At 50.0% G+C, this 25,830-nt stretch overlaps 1 protein-coding gene across 1 annotated transcript in view; it reads right to left on the bottom strand.

Moving 5' to 3' along the window:
• DNAH1 (dynein axonemal heavy chain 1) overlaps nucleotides 1–25,093 on the bottom strand; it is an 87,578-nt gene extending 62,485 nt beyond the window's left edge. The window contains exons 1-9 of the mRNA XM_023195578.2: nucleotides 25,063–25,093; nucleotides 21,248–21,344; nucleotides 20,219–20,585; nucleotides 19,137–19,209; nucleotides 16,699–16,873; nucleotides 16,120–16,276; nucleotides 15,013–15,145; nucleotides 11,394–11,555; nucleotides 10,303–10,555 (exon numbers count right to left, since the gene is read on the bottom strand). Of these exons, the coding sequence (XP_023051346.2) occupies nucleotides 10,303–10,555; nucleotides 11,394–11,555; nucleotides 15,013–15,145; nucleotides 16,120–16,276; nucleotides 16,699–16,873; nucleotides 19,137–19,209; nucleotides 20,219–20,551 (1,286 nt within the window). The 5' untranslated portion in view covers nucleotides 20,552–20,585; nucleotides 21,248–21,344; nucleotides 25,063–25,093. The remainder of the gene's footprint in view (nucleotides 1–10,302; nucleotides 10,556–11,393; nucleotides 11,556–15,012; nucleotides 15,146–16,119; nucleotides 16,277–16,698; nucleotides 16,874–19,136; nucleotides 19,210–20,218; nucleotides 20,586–21,247; nucleotides 21,345–25,062) is intronic.
• Between the last annotated feature and the right edge of the window lie 737 nt (nucleotides 25,094–25,830).

The raw sequence follows: 25,830 nt of genomic DNA on the forward strand, positions 1-25,830 counted from the left end.
CAGACTTCTTCTTCTTTTTTTTTTTTTTTTTTTGAGACGGAGTCTTGCTCTGTCACCCAGGCTGGAGTGCAGTGGCCGGATCTCAGCTCACTGCAAGTTCCGCCTCCTGGGTTTACGCCATTCTCCTGCCTCAGCCTCCCGAGTAGCTGGGACTACAGGCACCTGCCACCTTGCCCGGCTAGTTTTTTGTATTTTTTTAGTAGAGATGGGGTTTCACCGGGTTAGCCAGGATGGTCTTGATCTCCTGACCTCGTGATCTGCCCGTCTCAGCCTCCCAAAGTGCTGGGATTACAGGCTTGAGCCACCGTGCCCGGCCTGGCCTCAGACTTCTTAAAAGTAACACACAGGCAAGGCAACCAAAGTGGAGTAATTTTTTAAAACTCATAGAATAAAAGCTGTGAACTAAGAATTTTATATCTGGTCAAGCTGTCCTTCATGTTTTAAATGTATGAGAACTCAAGGAACTCTATAACCTTGAGCCCTTCATGGGGAATATACTAGAAAAGGAACTTTATATAACAAAGAGATGACGGGAGACTTCAGGAAAAAAGACTGATACGTTTAATAGAGTTTATTGTAAGTTGAAGACTAAAAGGTGGAGATGAGTGTGGAGGAAAGTAATAATATTTTAACAGTTAAAATATGAAGTAGAGTATGGGCACGGAGGCTCATGCCTGTAATCCCAGCACTTTGGGAGGCCGAGGCAGGCGGATCATTTGAGGTGAGGATTTCGAAAACAGCCTGGCCAACATGATGACCTTCTTTACTAAAAATATAAAAAATAGCCAGGCATGGTGGTAGGCTCCTGAAATCCCAGCTACTCAGGAGTCTGAGGCAGGAGAATAGCTTGAGCCCAGGAGGCAGAGGTTGCAGTGAGCAGAGATGGCACCATTGCACTCCAGCCTGGGCGACAGAACGAGACTCCGTCTCAAAAATAAATAAATAAATTGATTAATTAATTAAGTAGAGCTGAGCATGGTGACTCACTCCTATAATCCCAGCACTTTGGGAGGCTGAGGTGAGCAGACTGCTTGAGCCCAAGAGTTTGAGACCAGCCTGGGCAACATAGGGAGACCCTGTCTCTACAAAAATACAAAAATTTACCAAGCATGGTAGCTCACACCTGTGGTCCCAGCTACTCAGGAGGCTGAAGTATGAGGACAGCTTGAGCACAGAAGGTCAAGGCTGAAGTGAGCTATGATTGTGCTACTGCACTGTGGTGTGGGTGACAGAGCAAGACCCTGTCTCAAAACAAAACAAACAACAACAAAACAGGCCAGATACTAAAGGGTTAAGTAGGAAAGCAGGAGATAATGGAGACTATAAAAGAAACCACTAGGGCGGGCACAGTGGCTTACATCTGTAATCCCAGCACTTTGGGAGGCTGAGGTGGGCGGATCACGAGGTCGGGAGATTGAGACCATCCTGGCTAACACAGTGAAACCCTGCCTCTACTAAAAATACAAAAAATTAGCCAGGCATGGTGGCAGGCGCCCGTAGTCCCAGCTACTTGGGAGGCTGAGGCAGGAGAATGGTGTGAACCTGGGAGGTGGAGCTTGCAGTGAGCTGAGATTGCGCCACTGCACTCCAGCCTGGGTGACACAGCGAGACTCCATCTCAAAAAACAACAAAAACAACAAAATAAAAACCACTGAAATAAAGGTACAAACCTTCCTAGACACCAAAAGAAATTTTTAAAATAGAAGAACTAAGAAAACATATCATGTAGAGAAAGAAACACAGCATTGTATTACAATACACATAATGATTACAACATGAAGTAATATGACTGAGTTGAGGTCAAACCTATTAGCCATACCAATAAATGTGAATGGGCTTAACTTATTACAGGAAAAATATTTTAAAATTGGGTCACAAATAAAACTCAAACTATATGCTGAAAGTAAGAAATTGATCTAAAATGAATTAGTTCAGAAAGGCTCAAAATAGAGGGATTTATCAGGCAAATGGAAACAATAAAATTTCAGGTTGCTATGTTGATATCAAACAAAGTAAAATGCAGATCCAAAAGCATTAGAACTCCACCAAAAGCCTCCTGGAACTGATGAACAACTTCAGTAAAGTTTCGGGAAATAACATCAATGTACGAAAATCAGGAGCATTTCCACACACCAATAATGTTCAAGCTAAGAGCCAAATCAAGAACACAATCCCATTTACAATTGCCACAAAAAAAATACCTAGGAATACCTTTAACCAAGGAGGTAAAAGATCTCTAGAAGAACTACAAAACACTGCTAAAAGAAATCAGAGATGACACAAACAAATGGAAAAACACTCCGTGCTGATGGACTGGAAGAATCAATACTGTTAATATGGCCACACTGTCTAAAGCAATCTACAGATTCAACACAATTCCCATCAAACTACCAAGTCATTTTTCACAGAACTAGGAAAAAATTAGCTGAAAATTCATATGAAACCTGCATAGCCAAAGCAAACCTAAGCAAAAAGAACAAAGCTGGAGGCATCACCTTATCTTCAAACTGTACTACAAGGCTACAGTAACCAAAACACCATAGTACTGTTACAAAAACAGACATATAGGTCAATGTAACAGAATAGAGAGCCCAGAAATAAAGCCACACACCTATAGCCATCTGATCTTCAACAAAGTTGACAAAAATAGGCAATGAGGAATGTGTTGCGGCAAGTCAGGGACCCCAAACAGAGGGAACAGGTGAAGCCACGGCAGAAGAACACAAATTGTGAAGATTTCATGGACATTTATTAGTTCCCCAAATTAAAACTTTTATAATTTCTTACGCCTGTCTTTACTGCAATCTCTGAACATAAATTATGAAGATTTCATGGGCATTTATCACTTCCTCAGTCAATACTCTTATAATTTCCTATGCCTGTCTTTACTTTAATCTCTTAATCCCATCATCTTTGTAAGCTGAGGATGTATGTCGCCTCAGGACCCTGTGATGATTGCATTATCTGTACAAATTGCTTGTAAAACATGTGTGTTTGAACAATATAAAATCTGGGCACCCTGAAAAGGAACAGGATAATAGCGATTTTCAGGGAACAAGGGAGATAACTATAAGGTCTGACTGCCAGCAGGGCCAAGCAGAACAGAGTCATATTTTTCTTATTGCAGAAAGCAAATAGGGGAAATATCACTGAATTCTTTTCCCAGCAAGGAATAACCCTGGGAAAGGAATGCATTCCCAGGGGAGGTCTGTGGACAGCTGCTCTGGGAGTGTCTGCCTTAAGCGGTTGAAGATAAGGGATGAAATACGCCCTGGTCTCCGGCAGTGCCCTCAGGCTTGCTAGGATTAGGAAATTCCAGCCTGGCGAATTCTAGTCTGACTGGTTGTCTGCTCTTGCACCCTGTTTCCTGTTAAGATGTTTATCAATGATAATACATGCCCAGCAGGACATGGAACCTCATCAGTAATTCTAATTTCACCCTGGCTTTGTGATCTTGCTCTGCCTCTGCCCTTGTGATCTTTTATTGCCCTTTCAAGCATGTGATTTTTGTGACTTACTCCCTGTTCGTACCCCCCTCCCCTTTTGAAATCCCTGATAAAAACTTGCTGGTTTTGTGGCTCAAGGGGCATCACAGAAATTGCCGATATGTGATGTCATCCCTGGAGGCCAAGCTGTAAAATTTCTTTCTTTGTACTCTTTCTCTTTATTTCTCAGACTGGCCGACATTTAGGGAAAATAGAAAAAAATCTATGTTGAAATACTGGGGGCTGGTTCCCCTGACAGGAAAGGACTCCCTATTCAATAAATGGTGCTGGGATAGCTGGCTAGCCATATGCAGAAGATTGAAACTGGACCCTTACCTTTCACCATAAACAAAAATTAACTCAAGATGGATAAAAGATTTAAGTTGTTCTTTCTTTCTTTCTTTTTTTTTTTTTTCTGAGACAGCATCTCGCTCTGTCACCCAGGTTGGAGTGCAGTGGTACCAGTGCGTCTCACTGCAACCTCCACCCTCTAGGTTCAAGTGATCCTTCCACCTCAGCCTCCCAAGGAGCTAGGACAACAGGTGCGCCCCACCATGCCTGGCTAATTTTTTTGTGGTTTTTGGTAGAGATGAGGTTTCACCATGTTGTCCAGGCTGATCTTGAACTCCTGAGCTCAAACCATCCACCTCGCTCAACCTCCTAAAGTGCTGAGATTATAGGTGTCAGCCATCTCGTTCAACCAGGATTAAAGATTTAAATGTCAGACCTCAAACCATAAGAATCCTAGAAGAAAACCTAGGAATCACCATTCTGGGCATTGGCCTTGGGAAAGAATTTATAACTAAGTCCTCAAAAGCAATTGCAACAAAAACAAAAATTGAAGAGTGGGACCTAATTAAAGAGCTTTTGCACAGCAAAAGAAACTATCAACAGAGTAGACAGACAACCTGCAGAATTGGAGAAAATATTCACAAACTATGCATCTGACAAAGATCTAATATCCAGAATCCATAAGGAACTTGAGCAATTGAACAAAGAAAAAATGAATAATCCCATTTAAAAAATGGGAAAAAGGGGCTGGGCACAGTGGCTCATGCCTGTAATCCCAGCACTTTCGGAGGCCAAGGCGGGCAGATCACTTGAGGTCAGGAGTTTGAGACCCACCTGACCAACATGGAGAAACCCCGTCTCTACTAAAAATACAAAATTAGTCAGGTATGGTGGCACATGCCTGTAATCCCAGCTACTCGGGAGGCTGAGGCAGGAGAATCGCTTGAACCCAGGAGACGGAGGTTGCAGTGAGCCGAGATTGTGCCATTAAACTCCAGCCTGGGCAACAAGAACAAAACTCCACCTCAAAAAAAAAAAAAAAAGGAAAAAGGGTCAGGTGCGGTGGCTCATACCTGTAATCCCAGTACTTTGGGAGGCCGACACAGGCGGATCACCTGAGGTCAGGAGTTCAAAACCAACCTGGCCAACATAGGAAAACCCCATCTCTACTAAAAATACAAAAATTAGCCAAGCGTGGTAGCAGACACCTGTAATTTCAGCTACTCAGGGAGATTAAGGCACGAGAATCACTTGAACCCAGGAGGCAGAGTTGAGTGTCAAGGGGGAAAAAAAAAAAAGAAATACTAGGCTTCAGAATTTGTGGACTACCTTTTTTTTTTTTTTTTTTTTTTTTTTTTTGAGACGGAGTGTGGCTCTGTCGCCAGACTGGAGTGCAGTGGCACAATCTCGGCTCACTGCAACCTCTGCCTCCTGGGTTCAAGCAATTCTCCTGCCTCAGCCTCCCAAGTAGCTGGGACTACAGGTGCCTGCCACCATGCCCGGCTAATTTTGCATTTTTAATAGAGACAGGGTTTCACCATGTTGGCCAGAATGGTCTCTTGACCTCGTGATCCACCTGCCTCGGCCTCCCAAAGTGCTGGGATTACAGGCGTGAGCCACCGTGCCCAGCCCCTCTGTGGACTACTTTTAAAGCAATTATCAGAAGAAAGTTCATAGCCTTAAACACATTTGTCAATAAGAACGAAATGAATTAAATTCCTAATACATGTAGGCACACACACATACACCCAACACACAAACTATACAACAGGTAAGCCCAAAGATGGCACAAGGAAGGAAATAAAGATAATAGTAGAAATTCATAAGAGAGATATAGAAAAGCAATTACATTAATAAACTTAAATCCTCTTTTTTAAATTAACAAACCGGGCCTGGTGCAGTGGCTCACACCTGTAATCCCAGCACTTTGGGAGGCCAAGGCAGGTGGATCACCTAAGGTCAGGAGTTTGAGACCAGCCTGGCCAACATGGTGAAACTCCATCTCTACTAAAACTGCAAAAAATTAGCCAGGCGTGGTGGCGGGTACCTGTAGTCCCAGCTACTTGGGAGGTTGAGGCAGGAGAATCTCTTGAACCCAGGAGGCAGAGGTTGCAGTGAGCCGAGATTGCGCCATTGCACTCCAGCCTGGGTAACAAGAGCGAAATTCTGTCTCGAAAAAAAAAACAAACAACAACAACAACAACAAAAAACTGAACAAACTACTAAGTAACTTAATAAAGCAAAAACAGGAAGAGAGCATAACTTTACAAAATAATAGGTAATGAGGAGTAAACATTGAACCAGAAAAAAAAATTGAAAATAAAAAACAACTTTGCAGAATTCTATGCAAATATATTTCAAAACAGATATAAGATGGATAATTTTCTAGAGAAACAATGTATAAGAAAATGACTCCATTAGAAGTAGAAAGCTTAAAATAGACCAATTTCTTTCTTTCTTTTCTTTCTTTTTTTTTTTTTTTTTTTTTTGAGACAGAGTCTCCCTCTGTCACCCAGGCTGGAGTGCAGCAGCACCATCTCGGGTCACTGCAACCTCCGCCTCCTGGGTTCAAACGATTCTTGTGCCTCAGCCTCCTGAGTAGCTGGGGCTACAGGCGTGTGCACCACGCCAAGATAATTTTTGTATTTTTAGTAGAGACGGGGTTTTACCATGTTGGCCAGGCTGGTCTCAAACTCCTGACCTCAGGTGATCTGCCCATCTCTGCTTCCCAAAGTGATAGGATCACAAGTATGAGCCACCATGCCTGGCCAGTCAAATGATTTTTAACAAGGATGCCAAGACAACTGAATGTGCAAAAGAACGTCTGTAGCATGCTACCCTTCACGTAAGAAAGTAGGGAGTATAAGAAAACATGCATATATCTGAAATATACATGTTTCTACTCATTTGTGCAATAAAAAACACAGAAAGGATAAACGAGAAACTATCAATATTGGTTACCTGTGGGCATGTGGTAGAAACACAATGGAAAAGATGGGGAATGTGGACGGGATGTGGAGGTGAAGAGTAACAGATCTCTGAGTATAGCTTTTTGAGTAATAGCTATTTTGAGTAGTATACATACAGTCAAGTGCTACATAATGACATTTTGGTTACAGATTGCATATATGATGGTGGTTCCATAAGATTATAATGGAGCTGAAAAATTCCCATTGCTTAGTGACGTCATAGTCATCGTAATGTCAAAATGCAACAAATTACTCAAGTGTTTGCAATGATGCTAGTGTAAACAAACCTACTGCAGCCAGTCATATAAAAGCATAGCTCATACAGTTATGTACAGAACATAAGTGATAATGATAATAAATGACTGTGTTACTGGTTTTACTATACCATACTATACTATACTTTTTAATTGTTATTTTAGAGTGTACTCCTTCTACCTTTTCTTTTTTTTAAGTTAACTGTAAAACAGCCTCAGGCAGGTCCTTCAGAAAGTATCCCATAATCACAGGAGATGACAGCTCCATGTGTCATCTGTCCCTGAAGATTACTGTCTCATTACTGTCCCTGAAGACCTTCTAGTGGGATAAGATGTAGAGCTGGAAGATAGTGATATTGATGACCCAGGCCCTGTGCAGGCCTAAGCTAATGTGTGTTCTTGTGTCTTTGTTTTTAACAAAAATGTTTAAAAAGCAAAAAACAAACAAACAAAAAACTCATTTTTTAAAAAGCTTATAGAATAAGGATTTAAGAAAAAAAAAAAAATATATATATATATATATTTTGAAATGGAGTCTCACTCTGTCCCCCAGGCTGGAGTGCAGTGGTGCGATCTTGGCTCACTGTAACTTCCACCTCCAGGGTTCAAGAGATTCTCCTGCCCCAGCCTCCTAGGTAGCTGGGATTACAGGCACCCACGATCATGCCTGGCTAATTTTTGTATTTTTAGTAGAGACAGTGTTTCACTATATTGGCCAGGCTGGTCTCGAACTCCTGACCTCAAGTGATCCACCCCCCTCAGCCTCCCAAAGTGCTGGGATTACAGGCATGAGCCACAGTGTCCAACCTTAAAGAAAATATGTTAATACAAAAGAGTCAAAAAGGTTTTTTTTAATTAAAAGTTTATAAAATAGAAAAGTTAAAGTAAGCTAAAGTTAACTAATTAATTAATTAACTATATATTTTTGAGACAGTCTCACTCTGTCACCTATGCTGGAGTGCTGTGGAGCCATCTCAGCTCACTGCAACCTCTGTCTCCCAGGTTCAAGCGACTCTGGTGCCTCAGCCTCCCAAGTAGCTGGTATTATAGTCATGTGCCACCATGCTCAGCTAATTTTTGTATTTTTTTAAGTAGAGACGGCGTTTTGCCATGTTGGCCAGGCTAGTCTTGAACTCCTGGCCTCAATCAACCCACCCACCTTGGCCTCCCAAAGTGCTGGGATTACAGATGTAAGCCATCATGCCTGGTCCTAAGGTGTGTTGGGTTAATTTATTATTGAAGAAAGAAAATGTTAAAATAAATTTAGTGTAGCCTAAGTGTATACAGTATTCATAAAGTCCACAGTAGCGTATAATAATATCCTAGGTCTTCACATTCACTCACCACTCACTCACTGACTCAACCAGAGCAACTTCCAGCCCTGCAAAGTCCACTCATGGTAAGTGCCTACATAGATGTACCATGTTTTATCTTGTATACTGTATTTTTACTGTATATTTTCTATATTTAGATACACGAATACTTGCCATTGTGTTACAGTTGCCTGCAATACTCAATAATCACACCCTGTATAGTTTTGTGGCCTAGGAGCACTAAGCTGTACCACATATTCTGGGTGTGCAGCCAGCTATATCATCAAGGTCTGTGTCAGTACACACTACGATGTTTGCACAACGATGAAATCACCTGATGACACATTTCTCAGAACACCTCCCCATCATTAAGTGATGCATGACTGTAAATATACAGATGCTCCTCTACTTACAGTGGGGCTACATTCCAAGTAAACCTGTCATAAGTTTAAAATGCACTTGATACACCTAAGCTACTGAACACCATAGTTTAGCCTAGTCTACCTTAAATGTGCTCAGAACACTCACATTAGCCTACAGTTGGGCAAAATTATGTAACACAAAGTCTATTTTATAATAAAGTGATTAAAATCTCTTGAAATGAATACTACTGAAAATGAAAAAAAGATCAGTTGCATGGATGCTTGAAGTACAGTTTCTACTGAATGCATATCACTTTCACACCATCATAAAGTTGAAAAATGGTAAGTTGGCTGGGTGTGGTGGTTCACACCTGTAATCCCTTTGGGAGGCTGAGACTGGTGGATTACCTGAGGTCGGGAGCTTGAGACCAGCTTGGCCAAAATAGTGAAACCTCATCTCTACTAAAAATACAAAAATTACCCAGGCATGGTGGCAGGTGCCTTTAATCCCAGCTACCTGGGAGGCTGAGGCAGGAGAATCTCTTGAACCCAGGAGGCAGAGGTTGCAGTGATCCAAGATCGAGCCACTGTACTCTAGCCTGGGAGACAAGAATCAAACTCCATCTCAAAATAACTAATTAACTAACTAACTAAATAAATAAATAGAAAGAAAGAAAAATGGTAAGTCAAACTATCATAAATTGGGGACCATCCATATATATATTTCCCAGATCTGTCTGCTATGGAAGTCTCAAAATAATGATATCCCAGTAGCAATGAGCACATCTAATGTCCAGATCTTGGCTTCTAAATATCATTCCTCAACTAAAAGGAACTTCCACCCAGGCATGATGGCTCATGCCTATAATCCTAACACTTTGGGAAGCCAAGGTGGGAGATTTACTTGAGCCTAGGCATTCAAGACCAGCCTAGGCAACATAGGGATATCTGTCTCTACAAAAAATAAACAGAATTAGCCAGATGTTGTGGTACATGCCTAAGTCCCAGCTACTCAGGAGTCTGAGGTGGGAGGCTTGCTTGAGCACAGGAAACTGAGGCTACCGTGAGCCAAGATGGCCCCACTGCACTCCAGGCACTCCAGCCTAGGTGACAGAGTAAGAACCTGTCTCAAAAAATAAACTAAAATAATAAAAGGAGCTTCCTTGGAGAAACAGCTGGTTTCAGGACTGGATCTGGGAAAATACACAATGAGCCTGGAAATTCTTGCTGTGCCAGAAAGTGAAGTTATCTTAGGGGCATGTTGCTAATAAACCATCATCCGAGGGTTTTGAAGAATAATGGAAACATGGTAAAACGACACAGGAATTAACTTGAAAAGTCTCCCACTGGCCAAATCTGGGACAATTTGAGCATCGAAATTTTTAAAAAGTAGTCCATTGTAACCCTTTGAATAAAATAAGAATCCAAGAGTCCATATGGATAATGAGGGATCTGGAGATGGACAAAAAGTTGTTTGGGGCCCCAACAAGTCCATAGGGCAATAGGCAGGACAGTCTCAAACAGACGAGCCCTGAGGGAGCTCCACCCTAGAGTAGCACCAACTTCCCAGGGGAAGGTTCCCTGGAGAAGGAGATGCCCAGAATGGGGAAGGCCGAGCGGGGACTCACGAGGGGCCTTTGCGCATCCGAGGCGTGCTCAGGGCCCACTGCTTGATCTTGCTCAGGCTCTGTTCACTGATGACACGCTGGCCGTCAGAGGGCATGCAGTCCACATACAGGTTGTAGAGCAGCAGCGCTTCCGTGTTCTTGCGCAGGGCGTTGGCCTGGACCACACGTTGTGCGAACACATAAGGGTCCTCAGCACAGAAGAGAAGCTGGATCCGTGGCACCCAGTACTGACAGACCTGAAGGGGTGGCCTTCCTGGGGGCCAGGTGGGAGGGAGAAGGGGACACACAGTCAGGCTTCTGGGCTGGAGCACTAGGTTCCGGCCGGCTGTGCCGCGGATGCCCTGTGGCCCTGAACAAATTGTTTCCCTCTTCTGACCCCCTGCTGCATCTGTGAAATGGGCATGACGACACTCCCTGCCCGGCCCATCTCGCAAGGTATCATGGACGGATGTGAAAGCACATAGACAAGGCTGGGGTGCGGTGGCTGACGCCTGTAATCCCAGCACTTTGGGAGGCCGAGGGGGGAAGATTGCTTGAGGCCAGGAGTTCCAGACCAACCTGGCCACCATGGTAAAATCCTGTCTCTACTAAAAATACGAAAAAGTAGCCAGGTGTGGTGGTGGGCGCCTGTAATCCCAGCTACTTGGGAGACTGAGGCACAAGAATCGCTTGAACCCGGGAGGAAGAGGTCACAGTGAGCCAAGATTGCACCACCGCCCTCCAACCTGGGTGACAGAGCCAGACTCTGTCTCAAAAAAAAAAAAAAAAGAAAAAGAAAAGAAAGTATTTAGACAAGCAGTTATACAGGCATGGCTGTTCAAGTGTCCATCCCTTGATCCCACACCCAGGGCAGGCATCACTTATTGATGGGACTTGGGCTCAGAGCTGACATGCCAAATAATGGCCACTTGCCCTTTCTGGGGTATCTTGAGTGATGAGCCCTCTGGTCCTTACCAGTCAGTGCGCTGGGCAAACAAAGCAAAGTAGAATCCAGAACTGATCTGGCAGTGCCCTGGGCGGGGTTGGCCTCAGTCATGGGCCGGTCAGGCCCAAGCTGGGGGTCTGCCTGGGGCAGCAGCAGCAGCTCGTACCTTCAGGGGTGACCCCTGCATTCAGGATGGGCCTCCCCATCTCATCTCGCACCAGGCCTTTCTCGTCTGTCTTGTGCACCAGGTATAGCTTCTTCTCCTCATCGTAGTCCAGGACGCCGACCTTGCACCATTCATACTTCAGCTTCTGACTCTTGGGGTCCTCTGAAACAGGAGAGGAAACCCCACCAGTGCCACCTGCCATGGGGGCAGGAAGGGGACTCTGAGTGCTGGCAGCAGCGCTGGAAATGGGTCTCAGAGATCACCAGTCCGGAGTCTCTCCCGCCGGGATGCCCCCATCTGCTCCAGCAGAGCCAGGGCCCTGCTTCCTCCCAGCCAAGCTGGCTTCTGAGGAACCCGGGCTGCAGGAGAGCCAGAAAGACCAGGCTTCTCTGCCCTGGTGCTCAGCACAACCTCCACCAGGGCAGAGAGACACACAGGCCAATAGGAGGCTGGGACAGGCAGCACGAAAGCCCCAAGTTAAGGGAGACCTGCTGAGAACCCATTTGTAAAGGTCATGAATGAGTTGGACCCCCTTCAAGGTGACCAAGGCCAGGGTGAAGCCCTCCTCACAGGCTGCCCCTGGCTGCTCAGTCCCTGGGCCCCTCATCTGAGAACAGGGCCCGGCAGGGCAGGACAGGGTAGGAGCTGCTCTTTGGTCAGGATGGGCCTCCCACTGGGTCCCTGGGCTGAAAGCTTGTGCCCACTTCTCTAGCTTACCTCCTGCCACTGCCCCTCACACATTTCTCTCCAGCCACACTGGATATCTGGCTATTACCATGAGTTTCAACCTTGTTCCCATGGCAGAGCCTCTGCACTGGCTGTGCCCTCGGCTTGGAACACTCTCCACTCAGGTCACCTCATTGCTGGTTGTTCCCTTCACCAAGGAGAAGCCTCTGTGTCTAAAATAGCACACCTGTCCCAGGCACTCTCTGACTTGTTACCCTATTCTATCCCTCACAGTGCCGAAAGTCACACTATTTATGCATCAGCTCCTGGTTCACAGCTGACCTGCTCACGCTAGCGTCAGCTCACTAAGGGCAGGAGCGACTTTGTCCCATCTCAGTCACAGCTGTGTCCCTGGGCCTAGAATGAAAACTAGTACCTTGCAGGTGTTCGATAAATTTTTGCAGAAGGAAGATGCACACACTTGGTGACCAGGAGAGCAGCCGCAATGCATAGTGGCTTAAAAACAAACTAAGGCCAGGCGCAGTGGTTCAAGCCTATAATCCCTGCACTCTGGGAGGCAAAGGTGGGCAGATTGCACTCAGGAGTTCGAGACTACCTTGGGCAACATGGTGAAACCCTGTCTGCACAAAAATACAAAAAATTAGCTGGGAGTAGTGGTGGGTGCCTGAAGTCCCAGCTACTTGGGAGGCTGAGGCACAAAAATTGTTTAAACCTGGGACATGGAGGTTGCAGTGAGCCGAGACAGAAGCTGTTTGTTTTGTTTTGTTTGTTTTGTTTTTTTGAGATGGAGTCTCGCTCTGTTGCCCATGCTGGAATGCAGTGGTACAATCTCCACTCACTGCAACCTCCGCCTCCCAGGTTCAAGCAATTCTCCTGCCTCAGCCTCCCGAGTAGGTGGGATTACAGGTGTGCGCCACCATGGCCAGCTAATTTTTGTAAATTTAGTAGTGACTGGGTTTCACCATGTTGTTCAGGCTGGTCTTGAGCTCCTGACCTCATGATCTGCCCGCCTCAGCTTCCCAAAGTACTGGGATTACAGGCGTGAGCCACCACGCCTGGCCCCCTGTTTTTTTGTTTTGTTTTGTTTTGTTTTGTTTGAGTTCTACAGACTGGGTTGAGGAAGGAAGGGCTGGAATTCTCAGGAAATGCTCCCCACCTGTTGACACCAGCTAGAGGATGAGTAAAGAATGGATAAAGAGGCCAGGTGCGGTAGCTCAAGCCTGTAATCCCAGCACTTTGGGAGGCCGAGACGGGCGGATCACGAGGTCAGGAGATTGAGACCATCCTGGCTAACACGGCGAAACCCCATCTCTACTAAAAATACAAAAAATTAGCCGGGCGAGGTGGCCGGCGCCTGTGGTCCCAGCTACTCGGGAGGCTGAGGCAGGAGAATGGCGTGAACCCGGGAGGCGGAGGTTGCAGTGAGCTGAGATCCGGCCACTGCACTCCAGCCTGGGCGACAGAGCAAGACTCCGTCTCAAAAAAAAAAAAAAAAAAAAACAATGGATAAAGAAGCCTATAGCTCACCTATTTTGCTTCTCTGTTTTGCTTTTCCCTTCCCTTCCTAGTAGGTTCCCTTTCTGAAAATGCTGGCCTTGTCTCTGCTCAACTCACATGAAAATATGTCACTGGAAGCCCCCAGCAGAAAACAAGAGGTCCCCGGCAGAGCCCCTCCCTGCTCACCCATCCTACCACCCATGCCACCACCCCAGACCAGGGCCATGTGAAGGGGTGTAAGCAGAGCACCTCGGTGGAGCCTGGTACTTGGTGCATTTAAGGTTAATGCAGTCCCAAATCTTCTGGTTTTATCACCAGGAATTGGTGATCTGGGAACAATTGAGTTAAATTATTTTTGTAATTAAGTCCAAAGTAAACGGAACATTCTGGGCTTCTTGTCTAGTTCAGAGAAATTGATTCCAGCATTAACGTGTTTTTAAAATGAAACATAAATTTACAGCCTGCTCAATGGACTCGCTGCGCAGTCTTAAAACCAGTCATGGCTCTCACAATCCTGCTTCCCACCTGGAGCTGGCCTACTGGGCCCACTCCCCACTCACAGCATCTTGTCCACCCACCAGGTGGGGAGCAGAGCAGACTTCAGCCCTGCACAGGGGAACAGCCACCTCCAACTTCCCAAATGATGACCCAGACCTTCTAGGATGCTGCATCGAGAGCCAGCTGTGCAGGCCAAGACAGCAGCCATGGATGCCCACCCGGCATTGCTTTCCACGGCAGGAAACGGGAGAACCTTCACAGCCACTGGGGCAGGCCTGAGGCCAAAGGAGCAGCCAGGGGCACTCCCTGGGCAGATACAGACAAGGCCAAGACAAGGCAAACCTGTGTGGCATCAAGTGGGCATGGTGAGGTGTGACAGTGGTTGTTGATGGGTGACATTAGGCGAGTGTGTTTCTGTGTGGTGAAAATGTGTACATGAGAGTGGTTGTTGGGGGTGTGCATGACAGTGAGTGTGTTTGTCAATGTGTATGACGATGGGGATGTGTGTTTGTCAGCAAGTGTGTGATGTTATGTGTTGTGCACACAGAAGTGAAAGCTGAGGGGCCATGGTTAGAGCTGCAACAATGGGGCTTCTGGGTGGAGGGATGGAGAGGGGAACTGTGCCCCCCGTGCATGTTTCAACATTCCCAACGAGCATGTACACATTTTACTAACAAAAAAATCAAAGATTTTTCAAAACACTAGGCACCATCCAGCTGTCCCTTTTCCAGCTCTCCCGACGATGTTCTCCCTGGTCCCTGCATTTCCTGCCTCTGTGAGGCCAGCTCCTAGGCCTGTCTCCCAGCTGAGAGGTCTTGAAAGACCCCTCGCCTTGGGTCCACCAGGCTGGACCCAAGGTCCTAGGGGAGCCCAGAGTCTGTGACAGGGCTGCTACTGGAATGAGATAGTGCCCTCACTCCAGACTGGCCTTGCTCACCATGCCCCAGGAAGTCATCAGTGGGCAGGAGGGCTTTTCCTGGGACAGGTTTCCTGTCCAGAGACCCTGGCTCCAAACCCATGTTGATCCACTCTCTGGGAGTCCGGCAGTCAAAGTCCTCATTGTCAAATACCTGGAAGAAAGCAGACCAACGTTGGGAGGAAGCAGCTCCTCTAGTGGGGCCCAGGTGGGACTGGGTGTGCCAAAGGATGGAGCGCCTAAGTAATCCCCTCCCCAGGTGAGAGAGCTGCAGGCTGGGACTGGGGGTTGACCCTCTCCACTGGGGGCTAGGGGCTGACCCTCTCCACTGCTGCTCCCAGGGGTACACAGCATCTGGTTGGGTGTTTGAAACCCTGGATCCCCATCCAGCCAAGCCACCTGAGGCTCAGGCAGACGGGTGTCCAGGGACCCAGAGCAGGCGGTAGGTTCTTTCTCCCACTGCCCAGGGCCACCTAGCTCAGGCCCAAGGGAAGAGGTGGCCCTTGGGTTTTCCTGGGGACCCTACTACAACTTGGAAATGATGAGATCCGGGCCTGTCAGGAGGCAGCCCTTAGCCAGCCTCAGCTTTACCTCCTTACAGGGACCACCAGGCGAGAGACACTCAGGGCCGCAGAGAGGAAGGGAGGGGAGGTGGGTGAAAGCCAGAGCCAGGCCATGCTCCCTCTTTCTCCTCCCTGGATTCATTTCCTGATTCATACCCCAAGGGGGTGGCACTGATTCCCTCTTCCATCCCTGCTCTTCCCGTTTCAGTGAGCCCAGAAGCAGCTCCCTACCCTGAGGCGGGCCCTGGTCAGGTAGGACTACTCCACAGTCCAGCTGGGCCACATCTAGGTTGCCCATGGGTGGCATGGAGGCCAAGGCCAGGCATACAGTCTACCCAGGGAAGAAGCAAAGACTCAGCATTCCAGGGAGGCTGGGGGCCCCTCCTGCCGCATCTAGGAGGCTCAAAGTACCTGGGATGGGTTCCTATTGTTGACCTGCCCTGTTTGACAAGAGAGTGCTGGTGACTGGTGTGGGAATCCCCTTTCAGATCTGACTCTTGAGCTTCCACTGGGGTCCTGCACCTCTGTTCCCCGTCCCTCAACCATCTGCGGAAGCCTGACTCACCTTCAGTGGGAGGTAGATGGGGAAGAGTGGGTCATGGCCCTGCTCGATGGTTTGGGGGCGCTGGGGGTCCAGGTGCCTAGGCATGAGCTTGTTGGAGTCGATGCCCTGGCTGAACAGCAACTGCTCAATGTCCAGGCTCAGGTACTGCTGTTTCCTCCTGGTCAAGGGCAGGGAAGGGACCTCAGGATGGCTTGGCTTGTGTGATGTGGTTCCACGGGCGTCCACAAGGGCTTACGGGGTTGTGGGGACAGGGGTGTGGCCAAGAGACCCCTCTGGAGCCCTCCGCCCCTCTGAGACTCATCAGGAAGTGGTGTGGTGGCTGGGGCTGGTGTCCTGGGCTCCAACTACCCTTCTGTCCTGCCCCACAGTCCCATTCACTGACCTCAACACCACCTTCCCCAATTCCAAAACATGTAAATTGTTCCTATTAAGACACCAAAGGGCTAGAAGATTCGATCTAAACACTTGTGCACAGGTTCTGCTATGAGGATTGTCACCTGGTGATCTGCAGTTCCTCACCCCCTGAGACAGGTGGATGCCATCTCCCGGACAGTCTCCCCACAGCCCACCCAGCCATACCTCTCGATCTCAATCTTGCGAGGACACTGGCCTGGCAGCACCTGGAAAGGCACCTGCACCTTGGGCTCATAGGCCTGCAGCGGGAAGTCAGTCTGGGTGTGCAGCCGGGTGGTGGACCCAATGCACTGCTGCTCCACGCGCTCCTGGAAGTCCTCAGGAACCTCGAAGGTTCCGACTGCAGGCAGAAGCAGGGGCAGGGGCTTTGGGGCTCAAGCCAGCACCCAACAACCAGCCTCTACCCCATAAAACAAATCACCAATCAGGCAGTATGCTTTGGAGTGTGGGAAGCTCAGAGCTTGCCTGTGGCTGGGCAGTGGCTGGGAGAAAGGCATGGCACCAGGTGCCCTGGGGCTATGAGCCTGGAGGGATGGTTGCTTCCAGAAGGTCTGTCCTGGCCCTGCTCTCCCTGTCCAGAGCCAGCATGCTTGACCACTCCTTTCCATACCACCCATGACTCCAGCACCAGGGGCCATTGCTCAAGCCAGGTGTTGAGTTCAACAAGGGCGAGGGTTACCACTAGACAAGAAGATGAAATGGGATGGGCTCCTCCCACCCCTACTGCAGAGGCCCCCTCAGCATATTAGAGTCTGATATTCATTCCCTGAGGCTATTGCCAGCTTGAGGCATCCTGGATACTGTGGGTGGCTCCACCATTCTGGCCCTGCAGGACCCTCAAATCACAAAATGACTGCCCCTACTTAGATGAGCAGGGTATACAGAGGCTTCCATTCCATACCTGGGGAAAGGGGAGTTGGTGGGGAGGGATCCACTGATAGGATGACCATCCATCTCAGTTTGCCCGCGACACCAGATGGTCAATGGAGAAGAAAGTCCCAGGCAAAGTGAGACCACAGAGGTGGGGAGACGGGTGTGGGCATTTGCTTCAGGAGGGGATGACCACATTTCCCAGGGCCTGGCTGGGCTCTGGGCAGCCTCCTGATGGTCCCCTCTATTTTCCGGTTGGAAGAAGGGTCCAGAGTCCCAGGGGCCCTGGTTACCCCTTCCTTGGGCCTTACTGCCTCCCTGGGACCAAGAGGTGGTCATGCTGCAGGAGGGCCCACCTTAGGAGTGGTGTCTGGGGTCCCACAGAGGCCTCTAGAGGTGGGGCCTCGGTGGTGTCCAAGGCTCAGTGGAGCCTCCACTATTAGCTGGAGTCTGCTCTCACCAGGTTGCCGAGTAGTCAAGGGACCCCATCAAAAAGGCCCAGATCTCAGGGCTGCCAAGAAGGCTCTTTTCAGAGCCCTAATCACCAGTTCTTGAGGCTGCGTGACACCACTCCACCCCCAGGACCCACTCAGTGGCCAAGAAGGAGCCAGGGTGAAGAGACCCATGCCTGGCCTCCAGACCCTGCTGTGTCCGTGCGCTGGGGGAGGCTACCCCAGCCCTCGGGCAGCAGAGTGAATGTCCACAACTGGCTGCTGAGAGCCCTGACTGACACTGCCCTGTGCCACTGGGGCCTACTTTTTCTCATGTGGGCAGAGCTGCCATCTGCCGATCACCCCCTGCCCACCCTGCCATGAGTGGCAGGAACACCATTCCCAATACCCTCAGTGCTGAGATCTGTGGTTGGTAGCCATTTTCTGGGTCACGGATACTCGTGATACTGTTGGAAACAATAGGCCAGACCCTCAGGTAAGCGCACAAATGTACATGCTCATGGTGTTTTCTAAGGCCTGTGGGCTAGGAGGACTGGTCTGGACAGTGACAGCAAGGAGCCAGATCTTTCCTCGGGGTGAGGAGGAGGGGTGGACAGGGGGAGCCACAGGGCATCTGGGCCTGATCCAAGGGGACATCCTGCCTGCCAGGGGAGAGGGGCAAACCCTGCCCAGGTGGGAGGCCACCTGTGCAGTTCCTCACCACCACTCAGGGCTTCTCCTGGAGCCCCTGTACTCCCCTCTGCAACTGGGGAAGGCCCCACACCCTGCAGACCTGTCCCAGTCCTCACCACCCCAGCTGTGCTCTGAGACTCTCCATGAGCCTGAGAGGAGAAGCCCCCTTTCCTCCTGCAGCAAGGATCTCCCAGGCATCTATCTGAGCCAGGCCCTGTTCTAGGTGCGGGGGCCCCAGCAGGGAGCAACTCAGACAGTCCTGGCCTCTTCAGGGCCCATATTCCAGAGGAGGCAGAAAATACACCCATATGCCCTTCTGACCTCAGCCAGGGAAGGAAAGCTGTGGCTCTGACCCCTGGCAGCCCAGCCCAGCCCAGCCCAGCCCAGTGTCAAGGTCATGGCTCCACTAAGAGTAATGACTTGGCAGCTATGGCTGACTGAGCACTCACCATGAGTGGGCGCTTGTGAAGCACCCTGTTTCTTATTATCCCCACTCCACAGTTAAGGAAGCTGAGGCCCACAGCCAAGAAAAGGCTGTCTCCCTGAGGCCAAAAGCCTGCTTGGAAATACCTACCGGAACCCACTCACACAGCCCTCCTGAGCACTGACCTCTTGGGGTGAACTTGTCGAGGTCAGCCTGCCGCAGGAGGTTCTGGCTCATTCGGGGGCCACGACACACCTCCTGAAACCAAACCACAGAGCCCTGAGCATGTGTCAACATCCCAGGGACAGGCAGGACTCGGGAGGGACCCTGAGGCCAGGCGCCTCCCTTGAGGTCCACCAGGGAGCACTCCAGGAGCACAAGAGTGGGCAGAACCAGTGAGTATGCACAATTTCCCGTTCAAAGGCCACAGTGGGTAACAATCTGTGGCCACCCAGGACATCCTGACTCCGCCCCATTCTGGTCCAGCCCAGCTCCCCTCCTTGCTCTGAGAACACTCTACAGTGCATCCTGGGGCTGAGCCACGAAGCAGATACTGCAAGGCCAGCAGGTATCTCTGTACATACTTCCTCTCCCAAGGGCCACTGGCACTGCTGGTGTAATGCATATCAGGGGGTCCTTGCCCTCTCTTTCTTGGCCCCTCCCTGGCCTAAGCCTAAGACTGCCTGGGACGTACAGGACTCTGAATTCTTTCCTTGTCATTCCCTCCCCTCTTTCCCCTGCCCCCAGCCTCCTCCCTCACATTCTAGCCTTCTTCACACAGCTGTGCCCTCTCTCAGGGACCCCAAGTCTTTGTACCTGTTGTCTCCTCTGCCTGGAACACGCTCCCAGGCCCCACTCTTACATCCTGTCTCTTAGATCTCAGCAGTACATCACCTCATCTGTGGAACTTCCCAACCAGAGCCAGGGGAGGTGGTCTTCCCTACCAAAGCCACTGCCCCATGACAACGACAATAGGGACATGGGCGTCTCATCCCCGCCGCATCTCCAGGGCTCCATCCAGGGCCTGGCACACAGCAGGAGCTCAGTAATGAGTTGTCGAATGGACAGATGGATGGGTGGTGAGAAAAATGGATGGAAGGATGGATGAGGGCAGAATAGAGGGTAGATGGATAGACAGATGGATAGGTTGATAGACAGACAGCTAAATGAACAGATGGACTGACTGATGGGGAGAAGGATGAAAGGATGGGTGAACGGAGCCCAGAGCAAGGGTTGAGGCTTGGTAGGGGATGGCTGCCATACTCACTCCAAGTTGATCCAAGGTTCCAGGGCTGAGGATGTCAGAGTAGAACCCACGCTGCTTCATCAGTGGGTACTTCTTATCATTGCCTGTCAGGGGTGACTTCCGGGGCTGCCCCAAGTCTGAGAGTGTGGGTGGGGCCGGGGGCAGGGATAAATGTGGGAGCTTGGGGTCAAGGGCTGGAGGATTCCCCAATCCATAGTCTGATCCTGGAAGAATCTTCCCCGGATTATACTCTAGGCCCCTGTGGGTCCCCACTTGGACTCCAGGAGCACTGCTGCACTCTGGGCCTTGAGGGGTTCTTCCTGGGCTACAGCCTTTACTGTTAGGCTGCTCCATGCTGCTTCTCGGAGAGATGCCCCAGCCGAAGCTCCTAGGAGAAGATCTCAGCGTCAGTCCGCCCTTGCCAGCCTCTGTCTCAGCCCCCAGACATATGGATGCCTAGATTGTCTGTCTGCCACAAGCCCCAGCCCATGACCCACGGGTAACAGAAGAGCAAGGAGGAGGGAGTGGTCTCCTCCTAATCTGGACGGGCATACAGTACCCCAAGTCCCACCAGGAGACAGTGGGGCCTTCCCTGGACACTGCATGTGAGAAATTAGCCTACCCAGAGTTAAGGGCCGAGTGAGGGGAAGCACTGCAGATGCCCCCAACCCCTGCGTGTGACTGCACTTGTCCACCCCTCTCCCCCATTTTATAGAGTAAGGCCTGGCTTCTCAGTAGCGGGAGATGGGGAGGGAGGCCCAGAGCTTGCTCACCCAATAAATTTCCCTAAAATGACTTTCAGCCAGAAGCAGCCCTAGCACCCCCAGCCTAGCCCTGCTCGACTCCCCTGCCTTTTCCCAGTGTGGTGCATGAGCCTCCCTAGCACCTGTGAGCGCTGGACCATGCCCTGCGTCCCCTGTGTTTGCCCACTCTACCTCCTCCCATACCCCAGGAGCCAGAGGAATAAATGGCCTCCCCAGCAGGACCCCAATCCTGACCCTCCATAGGCCCACAGATCCCTCTACCAGCAACAAAATAGCATTTACCCACCCTGGCTCTCAGGGTCAGATCAGCTCAGGAAACGTATACTCTCCTGTCTTACGCAAAGGAGTAGCAGATGCTGCCGGGGTGCGTGCACATCCACCACCTGGAGGACAAGGGTTGATAGAGTTTTTATTGTGGGAGGAGCAAGCCCTTGAAAAGCCACTGTTGCTTTTGGCTACCTCAAAACTCATCACCATGGAGAATCCTCGGGCAGGAGTACATGACAAGAAATTGGACAAGGATATGGTGAAGAGGAGGTTTGTATATAATACTAGTGCAAAAAATAGAAAGAGGGTCTACAATTATCTCAATAAAAATTGCAATTAGAAAAAAAGAGGCCAGGGCGGTGGCTCACTCCCATAATCCTAGCACTTTGGGAGGCTGAGGAGGGTGGATCACCTGAGGTCAGGAGTTTGAGACCAGCCCAGCCTGGCCAACATGGTGAAACCCCATCTCTACTAAAAATACAGAATTAGCCGGGTGTGGTGGCATATGTCTGTAATCCCAGCTACTCGAGAGGCTGAGGCAGGAGAATCACTTGAACCCGGGAGGCAGAGGTTGCAGTGAACTGAGATCGCGCCATTGCACCCCAACCTGGATGACAAGAACAAAACTCCATCTCAAAAAAAAAAAAAAAAAAAGGCCAGGCTTGGTGGCTCATGCCTGTAATCCCAGCACTTCGGGAGGCTGACGTGGCAGATCACTTGACGTCAGGAGTTCGAGACCAGCCTGGCCAACATGGCAAAACCCCATTTCTACTAAAAACACAAAAATTAGCTGGGCGTGGTGGTGCACACTTGTAATCCTAGCTACTCCAGAGGCTGAGGCAGGAGAATCATTTGAACCCTGGAGACAGAGGTTGCAGTGAGCCAAGATCATGCCACTGCATTCCAGCCTAGGCGACAGAGCGAGATTCCGTCTCAAAAAAGAAAAGAAAAGAAAAGAAATAAAAGGAAAGCATCTTAACAAAAGGAAATAGAGGCTTAGCCCAAGCAAGCCGCCCTTCCCCGGCCCCATCCCATTTTCCCATCCCTTCTGCACACTGAGACAAAGAGCCGAGAGCTTGAAGAACAGGGCACTCTTTTTGCTGGGTGTTTTGTGCTACTGCAGGCCTCCTGATGGATTGTGGCAGGGGGCCCTTGCCTGCACTGACCTGAGGAGTGGGGTGGATGGCCAGAGCTGTCTAGAGCAAACCTACCCAGCAGTGCTGAAGCAGCACTCAGCAGCTGAGTCCATTTCTAAGAAGGGGGTGGTGAGTTGTCAGGGTGCCTGAGGGCTGAAGAAGGGCAGATGGGGCTCTGGCAGGAAGCCCCAGACACTCAGCCCAAAGGCCGACCTGCCCCCAGCCAGTCTGGCCTGCCAGGCCTCCCCCAGCGGAACTCCGCTCCCTGAATCCAGTCTCTGGCAGCCAGCTGCCTCCCAGGGCAGGTGCTGAAGACAATGCCGAGTCTGGCCCACCTGTCTAACAGTCACCAGCCCTTCCGGGAGCACCCTAAAGAACAGAGGACCCCTTGGGGCTCAGCCTCATCATGCTGCAAACCCATAGATGTTTGTTTCATCTTTGAACAAAATCACCCAACAGAGCAGGGCTTAGAGAGGCCAGGGTCCCAGATCCACAGGAGAGCATTCCATTCCATGACTTCCTCAGCTCTCAGAGAGGCCTGAACATGCTTGGTTTGCTTTACTGGTGCATTATAAGGAGTTATAAGGATCTTTGGAGATAACAGATGTGCAAATGTCCAGGAAACTGCAGGGTTGCTGGGGGCAAAATGAATCCATAATGGGTGAACTTGCTGCCCCGGTAAACTGTTTCCCTCCATGCAAGCTGGCAATAGGGGGACGCACCGAGGTGTGTCCCAAAGATGGTGTGAGAGTGAGCTGCAAACTCAGAATCTGTTTCCACTCCATCCCTCAGCCCTCCACAGTGGCTCCCTTCCAGCCCTGCCCCAACTCTGTGCACCTGTGCATTATCAGGATACTCAGGAGCTAGGACAGACAGACAGAAAGACTCAGTCTGCCTCCTGCCGTGGCCTCATGGGTGACAGCAGTCTCTGCCTGGGAATGAGTGTGACTGGCAGGGAGGAGAAGGACATGGCTCCCAGCAAGGCCTCTGCCTCTGGTCATTCTGGCAGTTCTCCCTGTGTGTTGAAGGTAAGTGGCCAGTGAGATGGCAGGGGTGGCCCTGGTGGGCACAGTGTTGGGAATGGTGACTGTTATTGGGGGCTTAGACTTATTTTATGCATCATCTCATTTAAACTTCTAAGGTGGGAACTGAGAGTATCCTCATTTCTCAGAGGCAGGAAAACGAAGCTCAGAGAAGTGAACTGCCCAAGGTCACACAGCCAGCAAGAGCCACAGTTGAAATTTGAACCCAAGTTCTTCTTTCTCTCCACTCAGATCACCTGGGAGCCCTATTGGCTTGAGCCAGAGGAAGCTTCTGGTTGGATTCACTGACATTCAACCCCACTTGATTCAACGAGTAGCCAAGCACTTGGCTGAATAGACACAGATGAATAGGCGTATTCCAACCTCACAGCAGGTACCACTATTATTGCCAGTTTACAACTGAGGAAACTAGGGCCCAGGAAAGTAAAGAAACTTGCAAAGGTCACACAACCAAACACTGGCAGAACCAGAATGGAAACTGAGGTCTTCACCTCTGGCTGACTCAAAGGTCCATGTTCTAGCACCACAACAGTGTTCTCCAACTGGGTGCTGAGATTCTGCAAAGTGGGTACCTGTGGGGAGCCACCTAAGCAGGAGGGCTTCTATGCCACCCACCCCTGATTCAACAAGGACCCTGCACCTTTATCCATTTCACACCCCGGGGTTCTGCATAAGCAGACAAATGGATCTGTGACTTTAAGGGATTTTGGAAGTATCTGACCTTGGGGCTACCAGGCAAACAACACCATGAATGGTTATTGCTCCCCCAGGCTTGGGGTTCTCTCCACCGTTTTGAAGCATTCGCCTGATGCAAACTGCCCCCCACAACTGTATCTTTCCCCTCCAGTGTATGTCTCCCTGTATTATATGTGCATATCTGTCTTTCCTGTCAGCTGCACAGGCATTTTCAAGTAACGTTGATCTCTGGAAACTTGGCACCTAGCACCTAGCATGAGACTGGCATGGGCTTGGCACACAGCTGGTGCCTAGAAAGTACTTGCTGAATGATTGTGTGAACAAATGAACTAATGGATGGGCGAAGTGGAGAAAGGAATGAAGTTGACCTCTGTAACAACTCTAGTAGGGATCCGGAGAGGGACTGGGTAGCTGATGGGACTTCCACATGCTCAGCATGGGGGTGGGGCCCAAAAAGTGGTCTGGTAAGTACAGGACTTAACTGCAAGGCTGTTTAAAGTGCACTTCTAGGCCGGGCGTAGTGGCTCACGCCTGTAATCCAAACATTTGGGAGGCCAAGGCGAGCGGACCACCTGAGGTCAGGAGTTTAAGACCAGCTTGGCCAACAGGGTGAAACCCCGTCTCTACAGAAATACAAAAATTAGCCGGCATGATGGCGAGTGCCTATAATCCCAGCTACTCGGGAGGCTGAGGCAGGAGAATTGCTTGAACCCGGGAGGCGGAGGTTACAGTGAGCCGAGATCGCGCCATTACACTCCCAACTTGGGCGACAGAGCGAGACTCCGTCTCAAAATTAATAAATAAAATAAAGTGCACCTCCCTTCTTTCCCCCTGGCCAAGGTTCAGCAACCAGACTCCTGCGAGACCCCACCCCCCACCCCCGTCCACTAGCCCTCCGCGCCTTTTCGAGGTCCCGCTGCCCGCGCTGGCCTCGCAACCCCTCCGCCTCACCTACCTACCGGCTCCACCGAGCAGTGCGGGGATGCGTCATCCCTGTCTCTAGGGAGGGACGCTAAGCCGTTGCTAAGGGGCGGGGCCATCCGGCACCGCAAGGCGGGAGCTTCCGTCCGCGAACCTCCCCAGCCTGAACCCATACCTACCCACCAACTCCAGGTCTCGGTTACTTCCGCCCAGGACGCTGGGACTGGGGTGTTTCAGCACATGCCCCGATCGGCAGGATTAGGGCCAGCCTGGGAGTGTTACTCTTCAAAGTTCCATTACCCACCCATCTTCCCTCCTGTGCCCTTTTAGAGTAAGCAGCGAAACAGCTAAATGTAGTGTGAGAACTTTGATTAATTCCCGATTTAAATACATATAGATATGTAAATAATTTGGGGAAGAATAATTGGAGAAATTTACGAATTGGAAGTTGGCATTTAAGCCACAGCTGCGGGACAGCTGGTCAGGGCACTGAGGAAAAAGTGGGTTCTTGTTCTCCTGGGGCTTGGCTTACACAGCCACACCCCCCCCCCCCCCCCCCCCCCCCCCCACTCCCCCGCCCATTGCGGGGTGACTCCACTCTGGCCGCCGCCTCCGCTGGGCAGAGGATGCGCCCGACCCCCCCCTCAGCTCAGGCGCCCACCCTCTGATGCCCCTCATCTGCTCTCAGGACCTGGCATGGGTTCAGGTTTTGATCCTCCTGCCCTATTCTGAATACTGAATTATCGTTATTTTTCTTAGATGTGATAATGCTACTGTGATTGTATCAGACTATCCTTAGTTGATGT

This window comes from Piliocolobus tephrosceles, chromosome 2 (assembly GCF_002776525.5).
Source record: "Piliocolobus tephrosceles isolate RC106 chromosome 2, ASM277652v3, whole genome shotgun sequence".
Taxonomy (NCBI): Eukaryota; Metazoa; Chordata; class Mammalia; order Primates; family Cercopithecidae; genus Piliocolobus; species Piliocolobus tephrosceles.